This window comes from Oryctolagus cuniculus, chromosome 13 (genome assembly GCF_964237555.1).
Source record: "Oryctolagus cuniculus chromosome 13, mOryCun1.1, whole genome shotgun sequence".
Classification (NCBI taxonomy): Eukaryota; Metazoa; Chordata; class Mammalia; order Lagomorpha; family Leporidae; genus Oryctolagus; species Oryctolagus cuniculus.
Window position 1 is genome coordinate 19,811,634 of NC_091444.1, and position 21,822 is coordinate 19,833,455.

Sequence of the window (21,822 nt, forward strand, 5' to 3'; positions counted from 1 at the left end):
TCCACAGGCGCAGGCCACGGACCTCAGCCCCAGAAGCACTGGTTCATGGCACGGCCCCAAGACTTGCTGCCTATGTGACCCTGAGCAAGACATGTGACCTCCCTCGGCTGCCACACAGGTTTGAGCTGCAGGTGCCGTGACCTGTGGGAGGTGGCAGGAGCCCCGGGGACTTTGAGCTCGTACTCTTGTAAAGGGTTTCTCAAATTGAACACAGGAACTCAGCCATGGCTGTGAAATCAAGCTGAAGGTCAAGACCATCTTCTAAAAACCATAGACCAGGGCTGGCGTTGTGGTGCAGCAGGCTAAGCAGCCACCTGTGACACGGACTTCCACACCCGAGTGCTGGTTTGAGTCCCGGCTCCTCCACTTCCAATCCAGCTCCCTACTAACCTACGTGGGAAAGCAGCAGAAGACGGCCCAAGTGCCTGGGCCCCTGCACCCACGTGGGAGACCCAGATGGGGTTCCAGGCTCCTCACTCCAGCCTAGCCCAGCCCCAGCCATTGGGGAAGTGAATCAATGGACAGAAGGTCTCTGTCTTCTCCCCTTCTCTTTCAAATAAATAAATAAAGGTATTTTAAAAATTAAATTCCAAATGAAAAAAAATAAGCTGGCTAATCCAGGACCACAACAAGAAGCCAGGGCACACCACGCACGGTAAGAGGAAGACACAGGTTGCAGCCAAAAATGTCCAACAGGTCTTTCAAAATCCCCACAGTCCTTGCAGCTGCAACCATGCTCTCTGCCCTCAACAGACTGGGCGGGTCAGCTCCAAGTTCTCGAGGATTCCAGCCTTCCTACCCACCCCTGCCACAGGGCTGGGCTCACACTGGGGCAGGCACCAGATGCCAGCTGCCCACGGGATGGAGAGAGCAGCACCCACCACACGAAAACCAGTATGGAAGGAGGGGAGGGGACCCCACCCCTGGCAGTGCCAACGCCGTGCCCCACTACACTGACCACTGCAGGTCCAAGTCAATGCACCTGTGTCCCTGGAGCAACCCACGTTCCAAGAGCCTAAGTCGGGGTGTGGGGGGTGGTGGCACCAGGACTGCGGTCTGGGTCCGGGTGGTGCACGGCTGTCTGAACAGACCTTGCTGTCTCTCACTGCCTGGGGGCTCCCGCACAGCCCTGCGGAGCCTTCCTGCCGCGGCCAAGGGGACTCACAGCACAAAACGCACACACACGGTAGGAAGTAGCACAGCATCTTTCCTACCTGCCCTTCTTCTCTGCCTTTCTCAACCCCATGAGGGAGAGCGGGGAGGGTCGGGCTGGGGGCATCGGGACGCAGCTTCCTCCTTGTCCCGCCCTTGTCCTCTGCCGCTTTCCAGGCCGATTCTCCCCCCCAGCTCACCACCCCCTTCCCCCAATACCAGCGAACTGGTTTCCCAGGCAACCCAGCTGGGAGGCTGCTGGTTACCAGGGCAACCCAGCATGGCCGCCAGGCTGCCTTGCTCAGCAAGGTCAGGGGACCAAGCCGGCTACGGAGCAGCAGGGATGTGGCTGGCAGGCCTGGCCTGGGCCAGGAGGCCCACATGCCTGAGGGAATTAAGCCCCTGTCAGGAGACTCCCTCTAGCTTCCCATGGAGCAGACCACCCCCCCCAACCCACTCGGAGCGTGAACCACAAATTGATCTCCCAGGTTCTGTTGCCCATGCCTGATCCCTACAACCTTTTCAATGGAGTCCCAGTCACCTCTCCTGGAAGACGGATTCCAGACAGCAGAAACAGGCTGTCACTCAGCCAGCCCCGGCCCCCTCGCCCCAGCCTGCTCCATTCTGTAGCCTCTGGGAGTGTGTCTGGAGTAGATGTGTCTCCCTGGAACGAGGCCAGTAAGGACGGCATGCCACAGGTGCTGTGTGACATCTGCCACTGACCCATCCACCACTCACATTGCCCCATTTTGCAGATACAGCAACTGAGGCTGAGAGCAGCCAAGAGACCACTGAGGGCTGCCCAGAGCCGAGGGGCAGTGCGGGGCCAAGCTCCCCACACCCCCTGAGCTGTCGGCTGCCCGCCCCCATCACTTGGCCTGGCTTCCAGGAGGCATTTTTTGAACATTTATTGCAAGATTATTCAGCCCTCGATGTTTTATTCATAGAATTTCATGTCACCCCCACTCTGTGAAGGAAGCTTTAGACTGCTCGAGTGACAGCCGAGGAAACCAAAACTCGGAGAAGAGCAGCCGTCGGCACAGCTCTCGCGCCAGCCTTGGGGCAGCCTCTCCCGACCCTCCCGGGAGAGGCTCCGGCGTCTGGGTCATGCACCTCCACAGCCCGTGTCTCCACCACCTACAGGACAGGCATTTGCTCACCCACCTGCTGCCTGGCAAGACTGAATTTAAAAGCCCATTGCTGCACTCTCGCCTGTGCCTGGTACCTAACAAGCGTGCGGTAAACATTTGTCAAGAGGAGCGGCAAGGCCAGGGCGCCTGGCCCCGTTCACCCGACTCCTACTCCCAGGCCCTCTGCCGCAGCGCCTCGGCTCATTCATTCTACACAGGCAGGTACCGCACAGCTGCTGCGTGGCTGGCTCTGTGGGAGGCATCCCCGACACACGCCAGACATACCAGACTGCCCCTGCCTCGAAGAAGCGGGGGTGGGGGGACGGCAAGGCCAAGGGGGACAGGGAATAACCCCCCTTCCCACTGATGCCACCAGGGACTTTCCCAACATGGCTTTCCTGGGGTCTGTGCTGTGGCTAAGCCACCCCCTGGGATACCGGCATCTCATATCAAAGTGCTGGTTCGAGTCCCAGTTGTTCTGCTTGCTTCTGACCCAGTTCCTTACTAATGGGCCCGGGAGAGCAACAGAAGATGGTCCAAGCCCTTGGGCCCCTGCCACCCATGTGGGAGACCCCAATAGAGTTCTTGGCTCCTGGCTTCAGCATGGCCCAGCCCTGGCTGTTGTGGGCATTTGGGGAGTGAACCAGCAATGGCAGATCTGTTTCTCTGTCTTTCAAATAAATTTTTTTAAGATTTATTTATTTTTGAAAGGCAGAGTTAGAGAGAAAGAGAGAGAGAGATCTGCCATCTGCTGGTTCACTCCTCAGATGGCCCAATAACAGTAGCTGGGCCGATCCAAAGCCAGGACCCAGGAGCCAGGAGCTCCATCTGGGTCTCCCACGTAGGTTACAGGAGCACAGGACTTGAACCATCTGCTGCTGCTTTCCCAGGCCATTAGCAGGGAGTTGGATCAGAGAGAAGCTGGGACTCAAACTGGCGCCCATAGGGGATGCTGGTGCTGTAGGCAGCAGCTTTACCCGCTACATCAAAGTGCTAGCCCCAATAAATTTCTTAATAAAGGCTGCTTCTCGGAGCCCATGCTGTGGCACAGTGGGTTAAAGTCCCAGCCTGCAACATCAGCATCCCCTGTGGGCGCCAGTTCGAGTCCCAGCTGCTCCACTTCTGATCCAGCTCTCTGCTATGGCCTAGGAAAGCAGCAGAAGATGGCCCAAGTCCTTGGGCCCCTGCACCCATGTGGGAGACCTGGAAGAAGCTCCTGGCTCCTGGCTTTGGATTGGCCCAGGTCCAGCCGTTGTGACCATCTGGGGAGTGAACCAGCAGATGGAAGACCTCTGTGTGTGTGTGTGTGTGTGTGTGTAACTTTCATTTCTTCTCTCCCTGGGCTCCATGCCCTGCATGGCCTCCCACCCTGTGAAGACACAGCAGGAGGGCCCTCACCAGAGGCAGCCCCTTCCTCCTGGGCTTCGCAGCCCCCTGGCCCGTGGTCTTCCGTCACAGCCGCAGCAGCGGGCACCCAGTGCTGACCCTGCGCCAAGTTCTGCCCTTGCATCACGGGGTGGCTCACGGGAGGATGAGGAGACAGTGAAACCCGGCCTGGAGTGGCTGATAGGGCAGAGGGACGCCACCAACACACACATCACTCTCAGGAACCACCTCAGCTGACGTGACACGGGGATTTCATGCAACGTTGCTTCAGAGTCACACCCACATCCTGACTCAACTCACCTGAACCCCAGAGAGTGGGGCAGCGGATACTGCAGACGCAGAACCTGCGGCTCCACTGGGGAGGAGAGGGGCCAGGAGGAGGGAAGCGGGTCCTAGGCCTCACCTGTGATGCCAACATGTCTCTTGGCACCACACCTCAGTCACCCACGCCTACCCCAGCTCTGGAGCGGCCTGAAGTCTCTGGACAGCTCTTGGAGGCTCATGAGGACCCAAGAACCAAGAAAAATCAGAGAAAGGAGCTCACCAGCTGAGGCCAGGGTGAATTCAACAGGTGAGCTGCAAGCGTTCAGCTAATTAGAAAGCAAATCGCACGTGCAGCCGCAGATGCGTGCTCTTCACGGGCGAGGATGAGCCCGCAGCCTTGGTGGTGCCAGAGCCAAGGCGGGCACCCACCTGCTCCGTGCACCGGGCCCCCGGTCCTGCTTCTGCAGGTGTGCAGCTCCCAGCCACCCCCAGGGAGACACCGCTGCACCTGGAAGTCTCGGCTAGGGGTGTGTGCACCAGAACAGCAGGGCGCCCCGGCTCCAGCTCCTGGTTTCACAGGCTGAGGGGAGGCTGGGTGGGTGGCCCGGGAACCACGTGGTGAAGCCCGGAGTATTGCCTGCCCCAAGCACCTTTCTTGCCACCTGTCTGGCTCTTGAATCAAACATCGCTCATCCGGCCACCAATGAGGCCTGTGGGGAGGGACCCCAGCCCCAGGGGTCAGACTAGGACACCGGACAGCGAGGCGAAGGGACTTGTACAAGTCATTCAGCTACGGATCGGAGCCAGGGCTTCAGTCCACGCGCCTGCCCTGCACGGCGCTGGCAGAATGAGGTTTTCAGATCAACCTGCACGGCGGTAGAAAGGCACAAAGAAGACTCCAGGGAACAAGAAACGCTCTGGGTAGATTTGCCCACAGAAGTCTGCACGGCGGTGGCCCTGAGTGAGGATGAGGATGGCTCCAGGGCGCGGTCCCTCCCTCCCCCCAGGAGAGGCTCCACCTGAGGACAGCCGCCCCAGGAAGGGTGGGGCTCATCCTGCAGGGAGCTGCTGTGGGGGTGCTGGGGAGGCCACACCTGGTGTGCAGGTGCAGGAAAGCTGGAGAAAGGAAGTGAGGGTGGAGGGAGGAACGGGGCGGGCAGCCTGGAACAGAGGCACAGAGGAGCCTGGAACGGAGGCACAGAGGAGAGACGTCCGTCAAGCGGCACAGCCACTGCTCCTTCCAGCAGCATGGCGTCCCCTTCCCCCGCTCCCACGGATGGCCTTGTAGCACTGTCTTCAATCCACACACGGAGAAACTGAGGCACACAGCAGCTCATGCCTGTCAAAGTTGCATTGCTGGTGAGTGGCAGAGCTCGGATTCAACACAAATTCGACCCTGTAGCTGCAATGTTGATGACTATACTAATTGTCCCTTAGGAAACATCAAAGGCTGGGACAAATAGGAATGTACTACATACATTGTTAGAAAGGTGAGCTATCGGCACCTAAGAAATCTCCTTGTCAAAAATTCTACATCTCACCACCAATCAAATAAACGGATTGAAACAATGAGGAAACCACAAAAAAGTGATGAGACTCCATGCTGATGACGTCACCAAAATGCACTCTCACACACAGCTGCTGGGAATGTAAATTAGCACTTTTAAACAAGGAATTTGGCAAAACGTGTCAAAATATTTAAAAGCATGTAGCAATCCCACATCTAGAAATGAAACCTACAGGAAAGAATTGTTATTATGTGTTACTATGGTACTTCAAAAGGTCCGTGTAAAAATGCAATTAAAAGTATGAGCTTACTTTGATGCAGAAAATTTTTTCCATAATGAATACAAAATGTGTAATATGAACAAACTACGCATGGATTTCAATTTTTGCATCAACTTGAACTCAATTTTCAATTCATTTTAACACAAACTTTTTCAAGTACTCGGTGAAGATTTAGATATTTATAAGTTCATTATAGCACTGCTTATAAAAGTGAAAGGTTGGACATACCTAATTTAACATAGAGATCAAATCAATAAATAGAATAGAATAGATATATAATAAAATGCTATGCAGTCACTTAAAAATGTTTAATAGGAAAGTTATTAATAGAAAAACTCTGTTAATTGACAATAATATGTATCTAGCATGTATATATATATATGGTGTCGATAGTTATATATGTCCATGCATGAATTTCTAAAACCATTTATATACCAAAATGTTGAAAATATGCATACTTTAAACATTTCTTATTTTCTTTATTTGGAACACAGAGATGTTCCATCTCCTGTTTCATGCCCAAATGCCCACAACATCCAGGACTTGGCCAAGTTGAAGGTGGGAAACTGGAGCTCGATCCAGGCCTCCCATGTGGGCGGCAGAGACCCAAACACGTGCACCATCGCCTGCTGCCTCCCAAGGTGCACCAGCAGGAAGCTGGATCAGAGGCGGCACAGCCAGGGCTCGGACCAGGGCTCGGACCAGGCCCTCCAACAAGGAGTGCAGGCGTCCCGAGCAGCAATTAACCTCTGTGCCAAGTGCCCGTCTTTACATATTAGTTTTATGCTCCAAGAATCCTAATTTTTTGAGTGTACACTTTTTACCCCATTAATTCAATGTCTAAGAAAGTAACCCAAAATACAGAAAAGGCCTTATGAACAAAACCGTTCACTTTGTATTATTTGTAAAAGGAAAGCGAAGCCAACGAGCTAAATGTGCGACACAGAAGACGTCACATAAACCCGCCAAGTGCGCCCACTGATCATCACGCACTCTGAATGGGAAGAAAACCGGCCCATCCCCATGTGAAGGGCGGAGCTGGTCTGCTCAGCGTGGCCTCACACGAGCAGACCCAAGAGGTAGAACTCGATTCAGTACTGAAGGTGCCAACCACGGAGGAGCTGCCTTGTGAGGTCACCAACAACCTGTGGCCGGAATTATCAGTGCGAGGCCGGCTCAGGGCTCGCTGGGGCTGCAGGGAGGCTGGGCCAGGTGGTCCAGCGGCACTGAGCAGAAGCCCACTGGGAGAGACGGCCAAGGACAGGCTTCCACCCTGCAATTCACGTCCTTCCTGTCTGCACCCCACTAATTCTCAAAGTTCCCCAAATAAAGCTGTGCTTTTGAGGTCAGCACTGAGGCATAACCGGTACAGCCACCCCCTGCAGTGCTGGCATCCCATATGGGCACCGGTTTGAGTCCTGGCTGCTCCACTTCTGATCCAGCTCTGCCGTGTCCTGGGAAAGCAGTAGAAGATAGCCCAAGTCCTTGGGGCCCTGCACCCATGGGGGAGACCCAGAAGACGCTCCTGGCTCCTGGCTTTGGATTGGCCCAGCTCTGGCCATTGAGGCCATTTGGGGAGTGAACCAGTGGACAGAAAACCTCTCTTTCTCTCTCTGTAACTCTGCTTTTCAAATAAATAAATAAATCAATCTTTAAAAAAAATGCTATGCTGAGCCGGCGCCGTGGCTCAATAGGCTAATCCTCCACCTTGCGGCGCCGGCACACCGGGTTCTAGTCCCGGTTGGGGCGCCGGATTCTGTCCCGGTTGCCCCTCTTCCAGGCCAGCTCTCTGCTATGGCCAGGGAGTGCAGTGGAGGATGGCCCAGGTGCTTGGGCCCTGCACCCCATGGGAGACCAGGAAAAGCACCTGGCTCCTGGCTCCTGCCAGGATCAGCGCGGTGCGCCGGCTGCAGCGGCGGCCATTGGAGGGTGAACCAGCGGCAAAGGAAGACCTTTCTCTCTCTGTCTCTCTCTCTCACTGTCCACTCTGCCTGTCAAAAATAAAAAAAAAAAAAAAAAAAAAAATGCTATGCTTTCCTCCCTACACACCTTCAACTGGTCAGAGAACGGCCTGCCAAAGACACCCTGGCTCCTGGAGCCCCACTGGGGTCCTTCCTGCCAGCGAGCTAAGCTCTCCCTGAGACCCAGCCCCAGCCCCCTCCCTGCTCTTGCTCGGGGGCCACGTGGATGTGCCAAGATCGGCACCAACAACTCGCAGAACCCCACCCCAGGCTGGTGAAGCCACTGTGCCATCGACTGCTAGCACGCTCCAGCCCACCGGCGCTGCTCTCCACTCAGTCTTGGCCAGCGCCCCCGGCCTCCAGGGCTCCCTCTGCTGAGCCCAGGCCACGGGGCCAGGCCAGGGGCTGCCTCGCTTCCTGACTGCCCCGGGAACCACCTCACGTACACCCGAGCAGGAAGGTTCCAACTCAGCAACACAGGCAGGCACGTTAGAAGTAATTACCTATGTAATGCCTCCCGCACCATCACTTCCCTGAGAAGACGGAAAGAAGCCAAACCCAGGGGGAAGAAAAAGGCCCCCATTGTCTGCACAGCCAGGATTAATTACACGCCAGTGCTGACACATTTGTCACCACATTCGTCACCTCGCTGCTGATGGAAGCCACTGAGTCTCAATAATTCCTATCTGTGGCCCAGCGCGCTGCCCCTGCGCCAAGACACAGAAACAGCCTTGTTCCTGTAAGGAAAGCCCCATGGCGGTGCCAGGCGGGTCCCCCTCCTGCCACCCGGGTGGAGACAGGCTCCGGCTGGTGACCGTCTGCACTGCCCCGTGTGGCCCCTCCCACGCCCTCTCTGCCAGCAGCGGCCGCTCAGCTCCGGCCCAAGCCGGCTACTGGGCAATCACAACCCACAGGTACCCTCCCGACTCCACGCTCCTCCAGCGCGGCCTGGAGGCCAGCACCGGGGTTCTGCACGGCAGGCAGCTACAATGCCCCCTCGGCCGCGGGGATAGTGGCTTGGGTGGGGATGTGCCTTGCAGGCCACTCCCACTATGTGCAGGAGACCTCAGGGGCAGTGCGCCACTCAAGCCTCCAGATTGAGGGCGAGGGGCCTGTAGGGACTTGGGAAGAAGTGCCAAGCCCCGAAGGCTGCAGCCCCTCCTTTCGGCCCCACCTCCCTGCTACCCCTGTGTAGGCAGGCTGTCCCCAGCTAGCAGCCTCAAGGAACACGCCCACCGCCTCTCCTCCCCCTCACTGTCCATGCCCCCTTCCTTCCCTCCACCCAAGCCCTCCCTGGCCAGCTCCCAGACCCCTCCCACCACAAGCCCCCAGCTCTGGCTGCAGCCTGGCCCCCTCATTCTGAATGCTATGCCCCCATGCCCATGTCCCAGGCTCCAGCACCTTTCAGGTCTCCCCACTAAAATCTCAGGTCTCCCAGGAGACCAAGAGCGTCTGTCACCCTGGGCCGTTAGAGAGACACCTGCTCCTCCCCACTCAAGACAGGTGAGTCCCTGGGGCTGACCTGAGCCTGACCCCTGCCCACTCTGCCTCTTCTTCCTGTTGGCCAAGATTGGAGGCAGCAAGGGGCCGGCCCCAGGGTCCCCGCCAGGAGGGGTGGGGGAGGGCAGCCAGACCCCAGGAAGCTGGCAGCCCCGAGCTGCCCTCTCCCAGGAGACGCAGTTCCAATGTAATCAACTCAGAGAGCGTCAGCCCTGGCTGCGGCGGGGGCAGGGGCACGCAGGGGCTATAATTAGCTTCTCAGCGTCCGCAATCCCCAGCACCGCTGCCAGGGATGAGGGTGGGGACGGCAGTGGCCACAGCGCGAGCGCCCGGGCTCCCGCGGCAGGCGGGCAGGAGGCTGTCAGCGCTGACTGAGCCCACCCTCCCTCCTCCCGCCTCCCTGCTGCAGCAAAACCCACTCACCGGCTTCCTTCCGAGGTGGAGGTGTGATCCGGGGCTGGAAGCTCCCAGTGGGGAGCCCTAGGGCGCCCCTCCCCCAGCGCAGGCCAGCTGGGTCCTCCTCCCCCGCCCCGGGGCCCCCTTGCGCAGCTAGGGGCTCTGGATGGGATCTGCGCTAATCAGTCATCGCTGCGGCTGGCAGGTCCCTGGCGCGGGTGGGGATGCTGCTGTGGCGACCGCAGGATCCAGCATCTTTCCCAGGCAGGCGCAGCTGGGCATGCTCCATGGGCTCCCAAGGGGATTTCGGGCCACGTGACTCTCCCTCCCCAAGCTGTCACTTAGGATCAGGAGTAAATAGTCCCCCCCCCCCCCCGCCCCGGAAAGATTTAACTGCATCCACACCGGCGACAAGCTGCTAACCACCCCTGCAGCACCCCCGCCCGTGAGAGCTTGATGGGGGGGTGGGCGCAGCCTCGGACAAGGCTGCCCCCCCTCACCCCACCCCAACCAAGGGAGCAAAGCCAGCGTCCATGGAAGCCGCAGTGCGAGAGTTCTCCCAGGAGAGACTGTAGGGTGCTGGGAACTGCGCAGGGGCCCCGCACCAGGCAGGGGCCTCCCCCAGGCCACCTGTGGTTGCCCCTCTGGGCATCAGGGGGGCTTGGCCATCTGCCCACCCCCACCCAAACACAGCACATTTAAAGAAACAGCCTGTGGAGAGGGCTGGAGCCCAGGAGAGGATGCTACTAGGATCTGCTAGTCCCCGGCCCAATGCTCCCCAACGCCTGGGACGAGGATGGGAGCCCAGCCAGAGCACCTGTGTGCCCCGGGCAGGAGGAAGGGCTGCTGCAGACAAGCCCAGGCCCTTAAGAGCCCTCTCTGTGGGTGCTGCAAACACAGCAGCTGCTCTGTGGCAACGGCACGTGCCATGGAAACAGAGTTCATAACCGGGACCATAGAGGCGGGAGGAAAATGCAGGATTCGCCCCCAAATTCCAGGTAGGCTCATGGTCTCGGGCCACCGGCCCCTTGGACCCAGAAGCTGGAGACCAAGCCTGGCAAGCTCCAGGGGTCCCTTCTGAGCACAGAAATATTCCAAGAAGCAGGGGCCACGGAGGTGCACCTGCAACGCCCTGCCCACCTGTCAAATCTCTTTCCTTTAAGCCAAAATTAAGCCCCTTTGCATTCAAATACAAGTGAGTCTCTTAAGGTGGCCTGAGGACAGACATGGCCTTGGCTACTGCAGCCCTTATCTTTACAGAGTCTGCCTCCAGGTCCCTCCCAGGGCCCAGAGGAGCTTGGCTGGGGGCCAGCAGGTCTGACCCTCACACTCCGCTCCCACACCGCAGGGTGGGCTGAAGCCAGGAACCGAGAGCTACCGGAGGGACCACCAGTTCCTTCCTGAGTGGGTGGGGTCTCGGACCAGGCAGCCTGCGCCAGCCTAGCAGCCCTGGCCAACCAGGCTGAGACGCCAGGCCAACCCCACATGGCTATGGGAAAGCCGCTCAGCGGAAGGGGCAGGGAGCTGTGGCTGATGGCCCAGGGCCAGGCGGGACCAATTAAACCCTGCCTCTCCAGACCTGGCGAGGCTGGCTGGCACAGCCAAGGGATGAGCTGCTCCCGGTCAGCAGAGGAGGAGGGGCTCGGGGGGCGACAGATTCAGCATGGGGAGGGACGGGGCGTCAGAGCCCTCCCACCCACTCCTCGCTCCTCTCCTCCAGCAGCTGGAAAGGGCGGGCGACAGACGGGCCTGCTGGGCGGGTTTCCTCTCTGGCAGACAGAAGGCAAGGGCTGGCGATGGGCTTCCCTCAGATCCCCCCACTCCCAGGTGGCTGCTTTTGGGAGCTTGGGGGGCAGCAGAGGCCAAGGCGGGGTCAGCGTGGGGTGCAGAGCCTCCATTCTGGACAGAGAGGTGAGGGAGGTGGTACAGCTCGTGGACCGGGGTCCCGCAAGGGTGGGCAGAGTGGAACAGAGAAATAAACTCCCTGTGCCACCGCTGTGTCCTTGTCCTGGCTGCCCAGCCGGGGTGGGGGAGGGGGCCGCCTCTCCTCTGCTCCAGCCTCCACGGCCCCCGTTGCTCAGGGGGTGAAGGCCGAAGGTCACCAAGTCACCACATGAGCCACACACACCCACCGCACTGCCGCTCAGAGCCCACTCCTCGCCCTGGGACCAGACACACGGGCTCTCCCTCCCCAGTGCACAGGCTGCCCATGCGTGTGGTGAGCCATCTTGGATGGTCTGCTCAAGTTCAAATCCTAGATCAGGCCGCAAACAACTGGAGGTTCTGAGCCAAGCACCTGCCTTTTGAGCCTTGATTTTCCCCATCTGCAAGTGGGGTTTCTCAGAAGCCCAGAGCACTCGCACACGTCCTCCCCGCTGTCTCCTTCCTTGCTGTTCTGGGCTGCTTCGTGCCTTGCTGAGAGCGGAGCTGCCCCGTGGCTGCCCTCCCCCGTCCTGTCCACCTTGGGGACAGCAGAGCAGCTCACGGTGGCTCCACTCCACTGCCTGGTGCCTGGTGCTCTGGGGTCCCCCAGGGTGAGTCTGGATGGAGCTCTGCTGTGGGCACCACCTCAGGGGAGTGTCCTGGGTTGCAGGGCCTAGCCCTTGAGCACCTGGGGACACAGCCCTGGGCTTCTGTGGCCACCTGAGCTGAGCAGCTCCCCTGGGCAGTGCAAGGTGGAGGTGGAGGAAGCACCTGGCTGCCTGCCCCTTCCTGCCCCTTCTTGAAGGAAGTGTTCACAGCAGAACAAGGAAGTGGTGACTGCAGCTGGGTGGGGCTCCCTGGGTGGGGCAGCGGCCAGCACGGGGTTATCAGGGGTGTGGCCCCACCCGGCAGGGCCACCCGGGAAGGGGAGTAAGGTCCAGAGACTTCCTGCAGCAACAATGGATGTCACACAGCCAGGTGTGCACCAGAGGGAACCCACCTGACCCACGATGGCAGACAGGTGACTGGGGACGGTCCAGGTGGCATCCTCAGTGCCATCTGCCTGAGGAGGGGATGTGGAGGTCACCCCAGGGCTGGCCCCTTAAAGGCTGGGTGGGACCAATCATGTGTGCTCTGGTGTCCTCTAGTGGACGGCTGTGGTAAGTGCACACAGGCCGGCAGCAGGCTTTCCCACCCGCTCCCTGGTAATGAGGTCTTGGGAAGTGCAGGCCTAGGAGCAGCCCAGCAGCGTGGATACCAGGTGCCATGCTGTGCCGTGCCGTGAGAACCAGCTCCCCGAGCCCGTGAAGGAGGGGGCTTCCTGACACCCCGGGAGAATGGCAGGATTTGCTCAGGGAAACCTGACGCGTCTGCCCTAGGTGGAAACAAGGCGCTCCCCAAGCTGCCCACTACCTCTCGGGCTCCCCGTCTGGGGTCCCCAGAGTCTAACCCACACACCCAGCCACCCACTGCTCTAAACCTCCGTGGGGACCAAGCATGCAGAGAGCCGTGACTCAAGGAGAACAAACCAGGCTCTCGTTTGTCCGCTCTGGGCGGGGCTGTGCTGAGCCCCCTCACCCTAGCTGTGTCCCCACAGGGTGGAGGATGCAGGGAGCCATGGGTGATGCCAGGAGAACAGCTTGGGAATCGGGCACCAGTTGGCGCTGCTTCCCACAGGCTTTTTGCTACTAAGTTTATCATCATTCACTGAAACTGGGGGATGATGGTCCCTCCCTCACAAAGGCATCCTGAGGGCTGAAGGAGATGACGGAGTGAAGCCCCTAGCTCTGGGAGCAGCTACTGTAGTGCCATCGCCAGGCCCGTGGACACACGAGGACAACGAACAAGCATCCCGCTGGCATGTCACCCCCAGACGTCACCTCCAGGCGTTGGGCCACTCTGTGTCTCCCCTGCCCTCTGTGAGTTTTCAGCGGAGTCTAGGGGTTCCCAAAGTGTGGCCTCTGGGCCACATCTTCATAGCCAGGGGCTCTGCTAGAAATATAAGTCTGGGGACCAGCGCTGTGGTGCGGCTGTGGGGCAGCCTACAATGCCAGCATCACATATGGGCACAGCTTCAAGTCTTGGCTGCTCCACTTCTGATCCAGCTCCCTGCTAACACTCCTGGGAAAGCAGAAGATGGTCCAGGTACTTGGACCCCTGCCACCCTCATGGGAGACCTAGATGCAGTTCTAAGATCCTGGCTTCAGCTTGTCCCAGCCTTGGCCATTAGGGCTATTTGGGGAATAACCAGTGGATGGAAGATCTCTCTCCCTCTAATTCTGCCTTTGAAAAGATGAAATGCAAAATCTAGCCTCTGAATCAGGAATGCTAAGGGCAGGGGTCAGGAACCTGGGTCATAACAAACCAGAACCGGGTACACACTCAGGTTGGAGAGTTAGCATCGACAGGAAGCTGGCATCGGAAGCAGAGCTGGGACTTGAACCCAAGGGGCCAAGTCTGACACAAGATGTGAGCATCCCAAGTGGCATCTCCTCTGCTTTACCAAACACCTGCCCTGAACGTGGAAAACGACACGACCGCATCCGCCTTTAGCGAGAAACACACCTGCATCGGCAACGGCTGGAAGCAGGACCACCCCCCCTTGTCGGGAGCTGCTGGGCTGACCCGGGAGCGAGCCTGTGGGCATGAACTCAGCCACACAGATGACGAGAAGCAGATGGGCTGAGAGGACCCCCTCCCCATGCCAGGGGAGGGGTGACAGAGGAAAAGGTGGAGACGTCACTGACAGGTGGAGCTCAAGTCTGAACTGGGGAGCTCAGGAGAAAGCCTGGGGCTGGTGGCTGAAGCCTGGGGCTGGCGCCTGCTGTTTATCTCCCGGGGTTGTTCATTCATTACAACAAATGTCAGGTGCCTATCATGCGCCACAAGGGTGGTGGACAAAGCGGCCAGGGTCTGCTCCCAGGGCTTGCCCAGCAGGAGGGTACCAGCAGCAGGCAAGTACACAGGCAGGAAGTTTCGGGTCACAGCAGCTGCTGGGGGAGTGGTCAGGAAAGGCCTCTCTGAGTTGACACTTGGACAAGGTGACCAGTGGGAGCCAGGCAGGTGAACATGGGAAGAAAATGCTCCCAGGCAGCAGGTGCCAAGGCCCTGAGGTGGGCATGAGCCTGACCAGACAGAGGAAGGGAAGCTGGAGGCCAGCAGGGCATGAGACGTGTGGTCAGAGAGGGGCCCAGGGCTGGGCCATGCCAGGTGGTGAGTGCCGAGATGAGGGCACGTGAACGGGCTTAGGAAACGACCTCAAGAAGCCACCATCCCTAAAGGGGTCTCCAGATGGTTTCTGTGAGGAGGAGGGGAGCAACTCTCAGCTGAGGCAAGAAGGGCTGGAGGCCCAGCACTGTGGCTTAGTGAGCTGAGCCTCCGCCTGCAGCGCCAGCATCCCACATGGGCGCAGGTTCAAGTCCCAGCTGCTCCACTTCCGATCCCGCTCTCTGCTGTGGCCTGAGAATGCAGCAGAAGATGGCCCAGATGCTTGGGCCTCTACATCCACGTGGGAGACCTGGAAGAAGCTCCTGGCTTTGGATCAGCCCAGCTCCGGCCATCTGGAGGGTGAACCAGCTGATGAAAGACCTCTCTCTCTATCTCTCCTTCTCTCTCTCTGAAACTGTCTCTCAAATATGTAAATCTTTAAAAAAAAAAAAAAGGATTGGGGTTCAAGTCCAGACTAAGCTTGGGTTGTAAGAGCCGTGTGACTTCAGAACAGCTTCCACGGCAGATAACGGGTGTGCGTGTGTGTGTGTGTGTGTCGTTTGCATTGTGTTTTAGGCATACATGTAACAGCCACAGGAACCCAAGTGCTGGCTGGTCCCCAGGCTGGGACAGAAAGGGCGCCTGCCTCTCCTGGTACAGGGGTGAGGACCTCAAAGACGAGCGGGAGGGAACAGGATGAGAGCAGGGGCCTCGCTCCCCTGGCCGGGCGGGGCCCCTCTGACTGCGGTGGCCCTGGCTGTGCCATGCAGAAACCGAGGCCTGACCAGGCGGGCAGGTGGCCCACAGGCCCAAGCACGCCCAGCTCACACGCACAAACCAAGCCATGGCCCAGCCTGCAGGGAGACGGAGCCACAGAGGCCAGGCCAGAGGGAAGGAGAGGGAAGGAGGTCCAGCCTGGGGCCAGGGGCCCCTGCAGCCCCACGTGCTGCGTCTTCTGCCAAGGTTGAGCCCGGGGTGGCTGCCTTCCCGAGGACACCTTCGACTTGGAGCATGAGCGCCCCTCACCCCTGACCGACAGAGGAGCCTGCCCAAGGCCCTCATGGAAAACAGAGTGCCACCTCACATATCTGCACCTGCCCAACAACGGCAGGGGCCCCGGCTAGCAGGGCAGGAAGGCCCGGGGCCGGCCCTGCCCCGCCTCGGCGCTTCCTCCCACTGAGCACCTGCTGGCTGCTGCCTCTTCCTCCGCCCTGCTGAGCCATCTCCCTCCCACCTGCCCAGCCCAGCCCTGCCCTGCCCTGCCCAGCCAGACAACTTTCCACGGTTGACAGCAGCATCTCCCAGGCCAACACACACACATGCTCCCGTCCTCATACACTTCCATGTGTGGGCTTCCATGCCCACTGGCCATTCACAGACCCAGCGGTGCCTTCCTTGAGAAGCCAGACCCCTCGCCCTCTGCCCGGCCGAGACACGATGCCCACTGAGAGGCAGGACAGAAAGGAAACGCCATCTTACTCACTTGATGAAATACACGGCTCCTTCCGGCGTCCAGTCTACCTCCCAGCCCTTGGGCAGACCTGCAGGAAAGCAAAGTCCCAACATGAGGATCCCAGCCCCACAACCCGAAGGGCTTGCGGGAGGGAGAATCAGGGGCATCCCCTAGGGAAGCCGTGGTGGCCAAGGCAACAGTCTCACCGTTGGGGGCCCATTGTCTCCAGCACCTAAGTTCCCAGCCAACTGTGACAGAGGTGGCAGTGGATGGACACCCCCCGCCAGTGAGCAAACAGACGAGCAGAGTGAGCCAACAATGCAGGGTGCCTGATGGGATTCACGCATCCACTGACCGCACCGGCCCATGGGTGCGACAAATTGACAAGCAACTGTCCCATCAGCCAGCCTCCTCTGGCACACGGTGGAAGCTGCAGCCGAGCGTGGGTCCCTCGGCCCAGGACTCACAGGTGGGGATGTAGACTCAAAGCTCCAGACACCCAGGACCTGGGAAATCAGGCCCAGGAATGGACGATTTTTTTTTCCCATTTCTTATTTGAAAGGCAGACAAGACAGAGCTCTCCCATCCACTGGTCCACTCCCCAAACGCCTGCAAGAGCCAGGGCTGGGCCAGGCCGAAGCCACGGATCCCAAACTCAACCTGGGTCTCCCCTGATCAGAAGCAGCAGAGCAGGACTGGAGCCAGGCACTCCCATACAGGAAGGAGGCAGCCCAAACAGCAGCTCAACCTGCTGTACCCCGACGCCTGGGGTCTCTCAAGGCAGACCCCAGAGAATCCACCGTGGGAGCTGGGGACAGACAGGGGCCCCACCCCACCCCCAGCTGACCCTGGAAAACAGGTGGAGACTCCTGACAGTTATCCCCACCTTTCCCTGCCTGCGGCACACAGCCACTCACTGCCTCCCGCACCTTATCAGCTGTCTTCTCACAGCTGCGGGGTACAGAGCCTGGGGCCCGCAGGATGGCAGGGCCAGCTGTGCACCTTCCCCTGCCCTGATCCTGGCTGTGTGGCTCAGGAACCCAGCTCCCCCGCCAAGGGCCCAGCCCAGGGAAGCACCACCACTAGCCACCATGAGCTTCCCTTCCTTAGTGCATCCAGGCTGCAGGCCACGTAGCAACACGATTCGATAGGCATCAGACTGAACATGCTTACAGATGGGGAAACTGAGGCTCAGGCACGTGAATCACACGCTAAGGTCACACAGGAAGCCGTGTGGGCTGGGCTGGGGGTGCTGCTCCATGGCCTCTGGAACCCCCACTCTTCTCTGTGCAGCTCTATAAATGCTGCCTGTTCCCCTGTCCCTGTGGGAGGACAGCCCCACTCGGGGCGGGGCGGGGGGGGCGTGGGGTGGCAGCCTCCCCAGGCACAGGGTTCCCCATTGGGTCACAATCATAAATAATCCTGCCTCTGTGATGTGCCTGGGAAGGAGGCCAGTGTGGGCGCGGGTCCTGCCTTTCCCCTCTGTGCCTGGGCTTCTGTTCCTGTCCAGGCGGAGAGCCCGCGGAGGCAGCTGCCCTCTGACAAGCAGCGGGCGTCTTAACCCCTTCCCAGCCCTGGGCAGCCGGGAACGGGAGAACCGGCTCTCCCAGTCCCACCCAGGGTGACGATGAGGTGCAGGGACTCGGGCCATAAGCAGCTGAGATGCAAAAGCCAACAGCAAAACCAGGAGCCTTGGAGTGCGGCTCGCCGCACCTGCAGACACAGCTGGGACAAGGGCAGCGGCGGTGACCTCCGAGTTGGGGCCCAGCTGTCTTGCACGATCCTTGCTACCACTTTTTGAGGTCAACCCCATCCCTGTTACACAGCTGAAGCAGCTAAATCCAGCAAAAATGAAACCAGCTGCTCAGGGCCACACAGCTGGAAAGCAGAGCGAGACCCTAGCCCAGGTCTCTGCCTCCGGAACCTACCCATTTACCCATGACACTGACTGCATATCAGCCAAGTGGCACCGAGCCAGGTGCTCCCTCCCTGCTCTCCAACTTCCCTACCATAAAACGAAGGAGTTAGGGGCCAGCACTGTGGCATAGTGGGTAAAGCCACCGCCTGCAGTGCTGGCATCCCATATGGGCACCAGTTCGACTCCCGGTTGCTCCACTTCCCATCCAGCTCTCTGCTATGGCCTGGGAAAGCAGTGGAAGATGGCCCAAGTCCTTGGGCCCCTGAACCCACATGGGAGACCTAAAAGAAGCTCCTGGCTCCTGGTTTCAGATCGGCCCAGCTCCAGCCATTGCAGCCATCTAGGGAGTGAATCAGTGAATGGAAGACCTCTTTCACTCTGCCTCTCTGTAATTCTGCCTTTCAAATAAATAAATATCTTTAAAAAAAGAACGAGTTAGACTCCACGGTCCCTGATGCCTCTTCCAACTCCAAAAACAATGATTCTGGCCCCAAATCTAAGTGAAATAGGCTCTGGGCAAATCAAGACCCTAACCCAGAGGTGGCCTGTGTGGCACAGTGGTCAAGTCACTGCTTAGGACAGCCACATCCCACATGTGAGTGCTGCTTCCAATCCACCCTAATGTGCCCAGGAAGGAAGCAGGTGATGGCTCAAGTGCTTGGGCTCCTGCTAGCCACATGGGAGACCCGGATGGAGTTCCAGGCTCCTGGCTTCCGCAGGGCTCAGCCCTGGTTGTTGCAGGCATTTGAGAATTGAACAAGCAAACGGAAAAATCAATCTCTTTCTCTCTGTGTTGCTCTGCCTTTCAAATAAAATGCAAATCAATAAAAATTAAAAAAAAAAAAAAAACTAGGGCCGGCATTGTGGCACAGCAGAGTAAGCCACCACCTACGATGCTGGCATCTCGTCTCACCGTGCCGTTTGAGCCCCAGCTGCCCTGCAGAAGATGGCCGAAGTGATTGGTCCCCTGCCACCCACGCGGGAGAACGAAATGGAGCTCAGGGCCTCTGGCTTTGGCTTGAACCAGCCCTGGACATTGCAGCCAAACCCTAACCTAGTGTGTCCCACAGCGCCAGCAGTGCCCTGTGAGTGACCAAAGCTCCTGGACCCAGACACCGGTGTCCAGCAGGTGGAGGCTTGCAAGCCCAGTGGGGGGGGGGAGCTGTCCCCACACTGTCACTTGTACCCCCTTCTCACTGGCCCAGGCCACTGTCCTGAGGAAGACACGCTGCTGTCCACTGGAAGCACCCGGGCCTTCCGATATCAGGGTGCCCCCTCTTCGGCTTAGATTGAGGTCTCTTCCTCGGCTGTCCGTGGACTGCCAGCCTGAATGTGTCCCAGGGCATCAGTGGGGTCTTCTCCACAGAAGGGACTCGGGTTAGCCTTGTCCCCGCGTCTGTCACATTTTTCCCCACATTTCTTCCTACCAGCCACACGGGGCTGTTTACATTAAAACTCATTTAAACTGAAAATTCAGGTCCCCGGCATAGCTATCCACATTCCAGCCGCCCCTTTGCCACAGTGGCTGGTGGAACTGCACTGGGCAGCGCGAACACAGAACATTCCAGAATGGCATACAGGTCCACAGTACAGGGGCATGCGCTGGGCACAGTGGTTAGGGCACTGCTTAGGACACCTGCTTCCCATCCAGCTTCCTGCTAACACGCACCCTGGGAGGCAGCTAAGGACGGTCCAAGTATGCCTGGCTCAGAACTCTCTCACTGCTGCTCTACCTTTAAAATATAAATTAATTAAAATTTAAAAAAAAAGTACAGCCCTGGGGCTGGGTTCTGCCCAGTCCAGCAGCCTCAGCAAAGGGGATTTTCTGACAAGACAGAGGAATCGGGGAGGGCAGACTGTATGTCCTCAGACACCTGCCCCAGACACTAACCACAGACTGGAAGCCTGGTGAGACCTGGAGCGGAGCACGCACCCCTGTGAAGTCCCCCGGAAGGCTAAGCCAAGGCCATCCCAGCAGGCTGCACAGCGGGGACCGCGGGCTCCTTACCTGGGCTGGAGGCGTGTCCACTCTGGATGGAGGCTTCCGTACCAGGGTGTGTCCAGCTGGTCGACCTGTCCTCGTCACTACAGGAGGAGCCATAAGGAAATGTCAGATACCAGAGCACATGAGCCGTGCCACCCAACAAGGCCAACTCCGGCCACGCTGCCACTCCTGGGGTCACCTCACAGAGCAGACCCTGAGCGTTCAGAGGTGAGCAACACCTGACCCCCAGCCCCCAGGAATGGGGAAACCCACGAAACCTTACAACACGAGGTGACTGGGACCGCAGTGCCCCCTCCAAGCAACACACGGAAGGTGTTCCTGCCCCGTAAGGACAGACCGTCAAGGAGGTGACATCAGCAGGGAAGTGGGAAAGGGGTCCCCAACTGGCAGCCTCTCTGGTGGATAAGGTTAGGAGCAGCCTGCAGCCCCGGGGGTTTCCAACACTGTATCTCCCCGTTCACATCGCCCCCTTACCTTAGGAGTCTGGGGCTCAGAGAACCTGTCATCTGCCCTAAGCCACAGCCAATCAGGGAAGCCAGGATTCAGACCTAAATCTATTCCCCGACAAAACCCAAGCTCTTCCTACTATCTCGCCCCAGCAAGGTGCACGCCCCCAAAGCAGACGCCCTGGGCTCTGTAGCTGGAGGCAGAGGAGCCCCTTCACGTGCTCAGCTCAGCCCTTTAAAAAAATCTTAAAGACTCCACTGAATTTTGAAGTGAGACTATACGTATTCGCACTTCATGCATATACACCATCACCTAAATCAAGACGGCACTGCCCAGACGTCCTGGTACCCCTTTGTAATTCCTCCTCCCAGCATTCACCGCCTCCCCACTGGCAACACCCAAGCTGGGGCTACTATGGATTTGCCCGCATTTTCTAGGATTTCATATAAATGGAATCCCAGGCCCCGCACCCTGCCGTCCTCCCTCCCTCCCTCCCGTGTCGTAGCGCGGGCTGGCAGCTCACTGCACTAGAGCGCCCGCTGTAGGGTGTGCTGCAGTGTGTACATCCGTTCACCTGCGGCTGCACACGTGGATCATCTTCAGCTTGGGACCTTTACAAATAAAGCTGCTATAAACATTCATGGATACTGTGAGGGTATAGGCCTGGCTTTTTCTCAACTCCACTAACTTTTCTCCAAGGTTGGACACCTCCTACAGGAAGGAGTTTCCCAGCTGATCACCCCTCTGATGAGCAGAAAATAAAGCCACAGGGAAAACACTGTGGCACAGTGGGACCCCCGTATCCCACTACCAGAGTGCCTGACTCCCATCCCTGGGGCTCTGCCACCAATACAGCTTCCTGCTGACGTTCCTGGGAGGCAGCAGGTGATGGCTAAAGGGCTTGGGCCCCTGCTACCCATGTGAAGACCCAGATGGAGTTCCTGGCTTCTGGTTTCAGCCTGGTCCAGCCCTGGGTGTTGTAGTCATTTGGGGAATGAACCAGTGGATGAAAGATCTGTTTCTCTCTCTCTCTCCACCCCTCTCCCTCTCCCTCTCCGTCACTCTGTTTTAAATAAGTAAATCTTCAAAAGAAAAGCAGCAGGGGCCGGCACTGGGGCATACTGGGTAAAGCTGCCACCTGTGGCGCTGGCATCCCATCTGGGCACCGGCTGGTATCCTGGCTGCTCCACTTCCACCCAGCTCCCTGCTAACGGCCTGGGAAAAGCATTGGAAGATGCCTCAAGTGCTTGGGCCCCTGCCACCCATGCAGGAGACCTGGAGAAGCTCCTGGC

General features: G+C 58.6%; 1 protein-coding gene across 21 annotated transcripts in view; it reads right to left on the reverse strand.

Moving 5' to 3' along the window:
- The window catches only part of PLEKHA6 (pleckstrin homology domain containing A6), a 146,026-nt gene that overhangs the window by 121,427 nt on the left and 2,777 nt on the right, over positions 1–21,822 (reverse strand). For 17 of the 21 annotated variants that reach the window (XR_007909866.2, XR_007909867.2, XR_007909865.2 and 14 more), the window contains exons 2-3: positions 20,087–20,163; positions 16,191–16,248 (exon numbers count right to left, since the gene is read on the reverse strand). Coding sequence is in view for 15 of the 21 variants with exons in the window: in XM_051821166.2 (XP_051677126.1) it covers positions 16,191–16,248; positions 20,087–20,163 (135 nt within the window). In the remaining 6 variants the exon portion in view is untranslated. Of the gene's footprint in view, positions 1–1,214; positions 1,328–9,604; positions 9,881–16,190; positions 16,249–17,333; positions 17,461–20,086; positions 20,164–21,822 lie in introns of those variants that run through there. The other 4 variants (XM_051821184.2, XM_051821183.2, XM_070055148.1 and 1 more) reach the window with 4 other exon arrangements.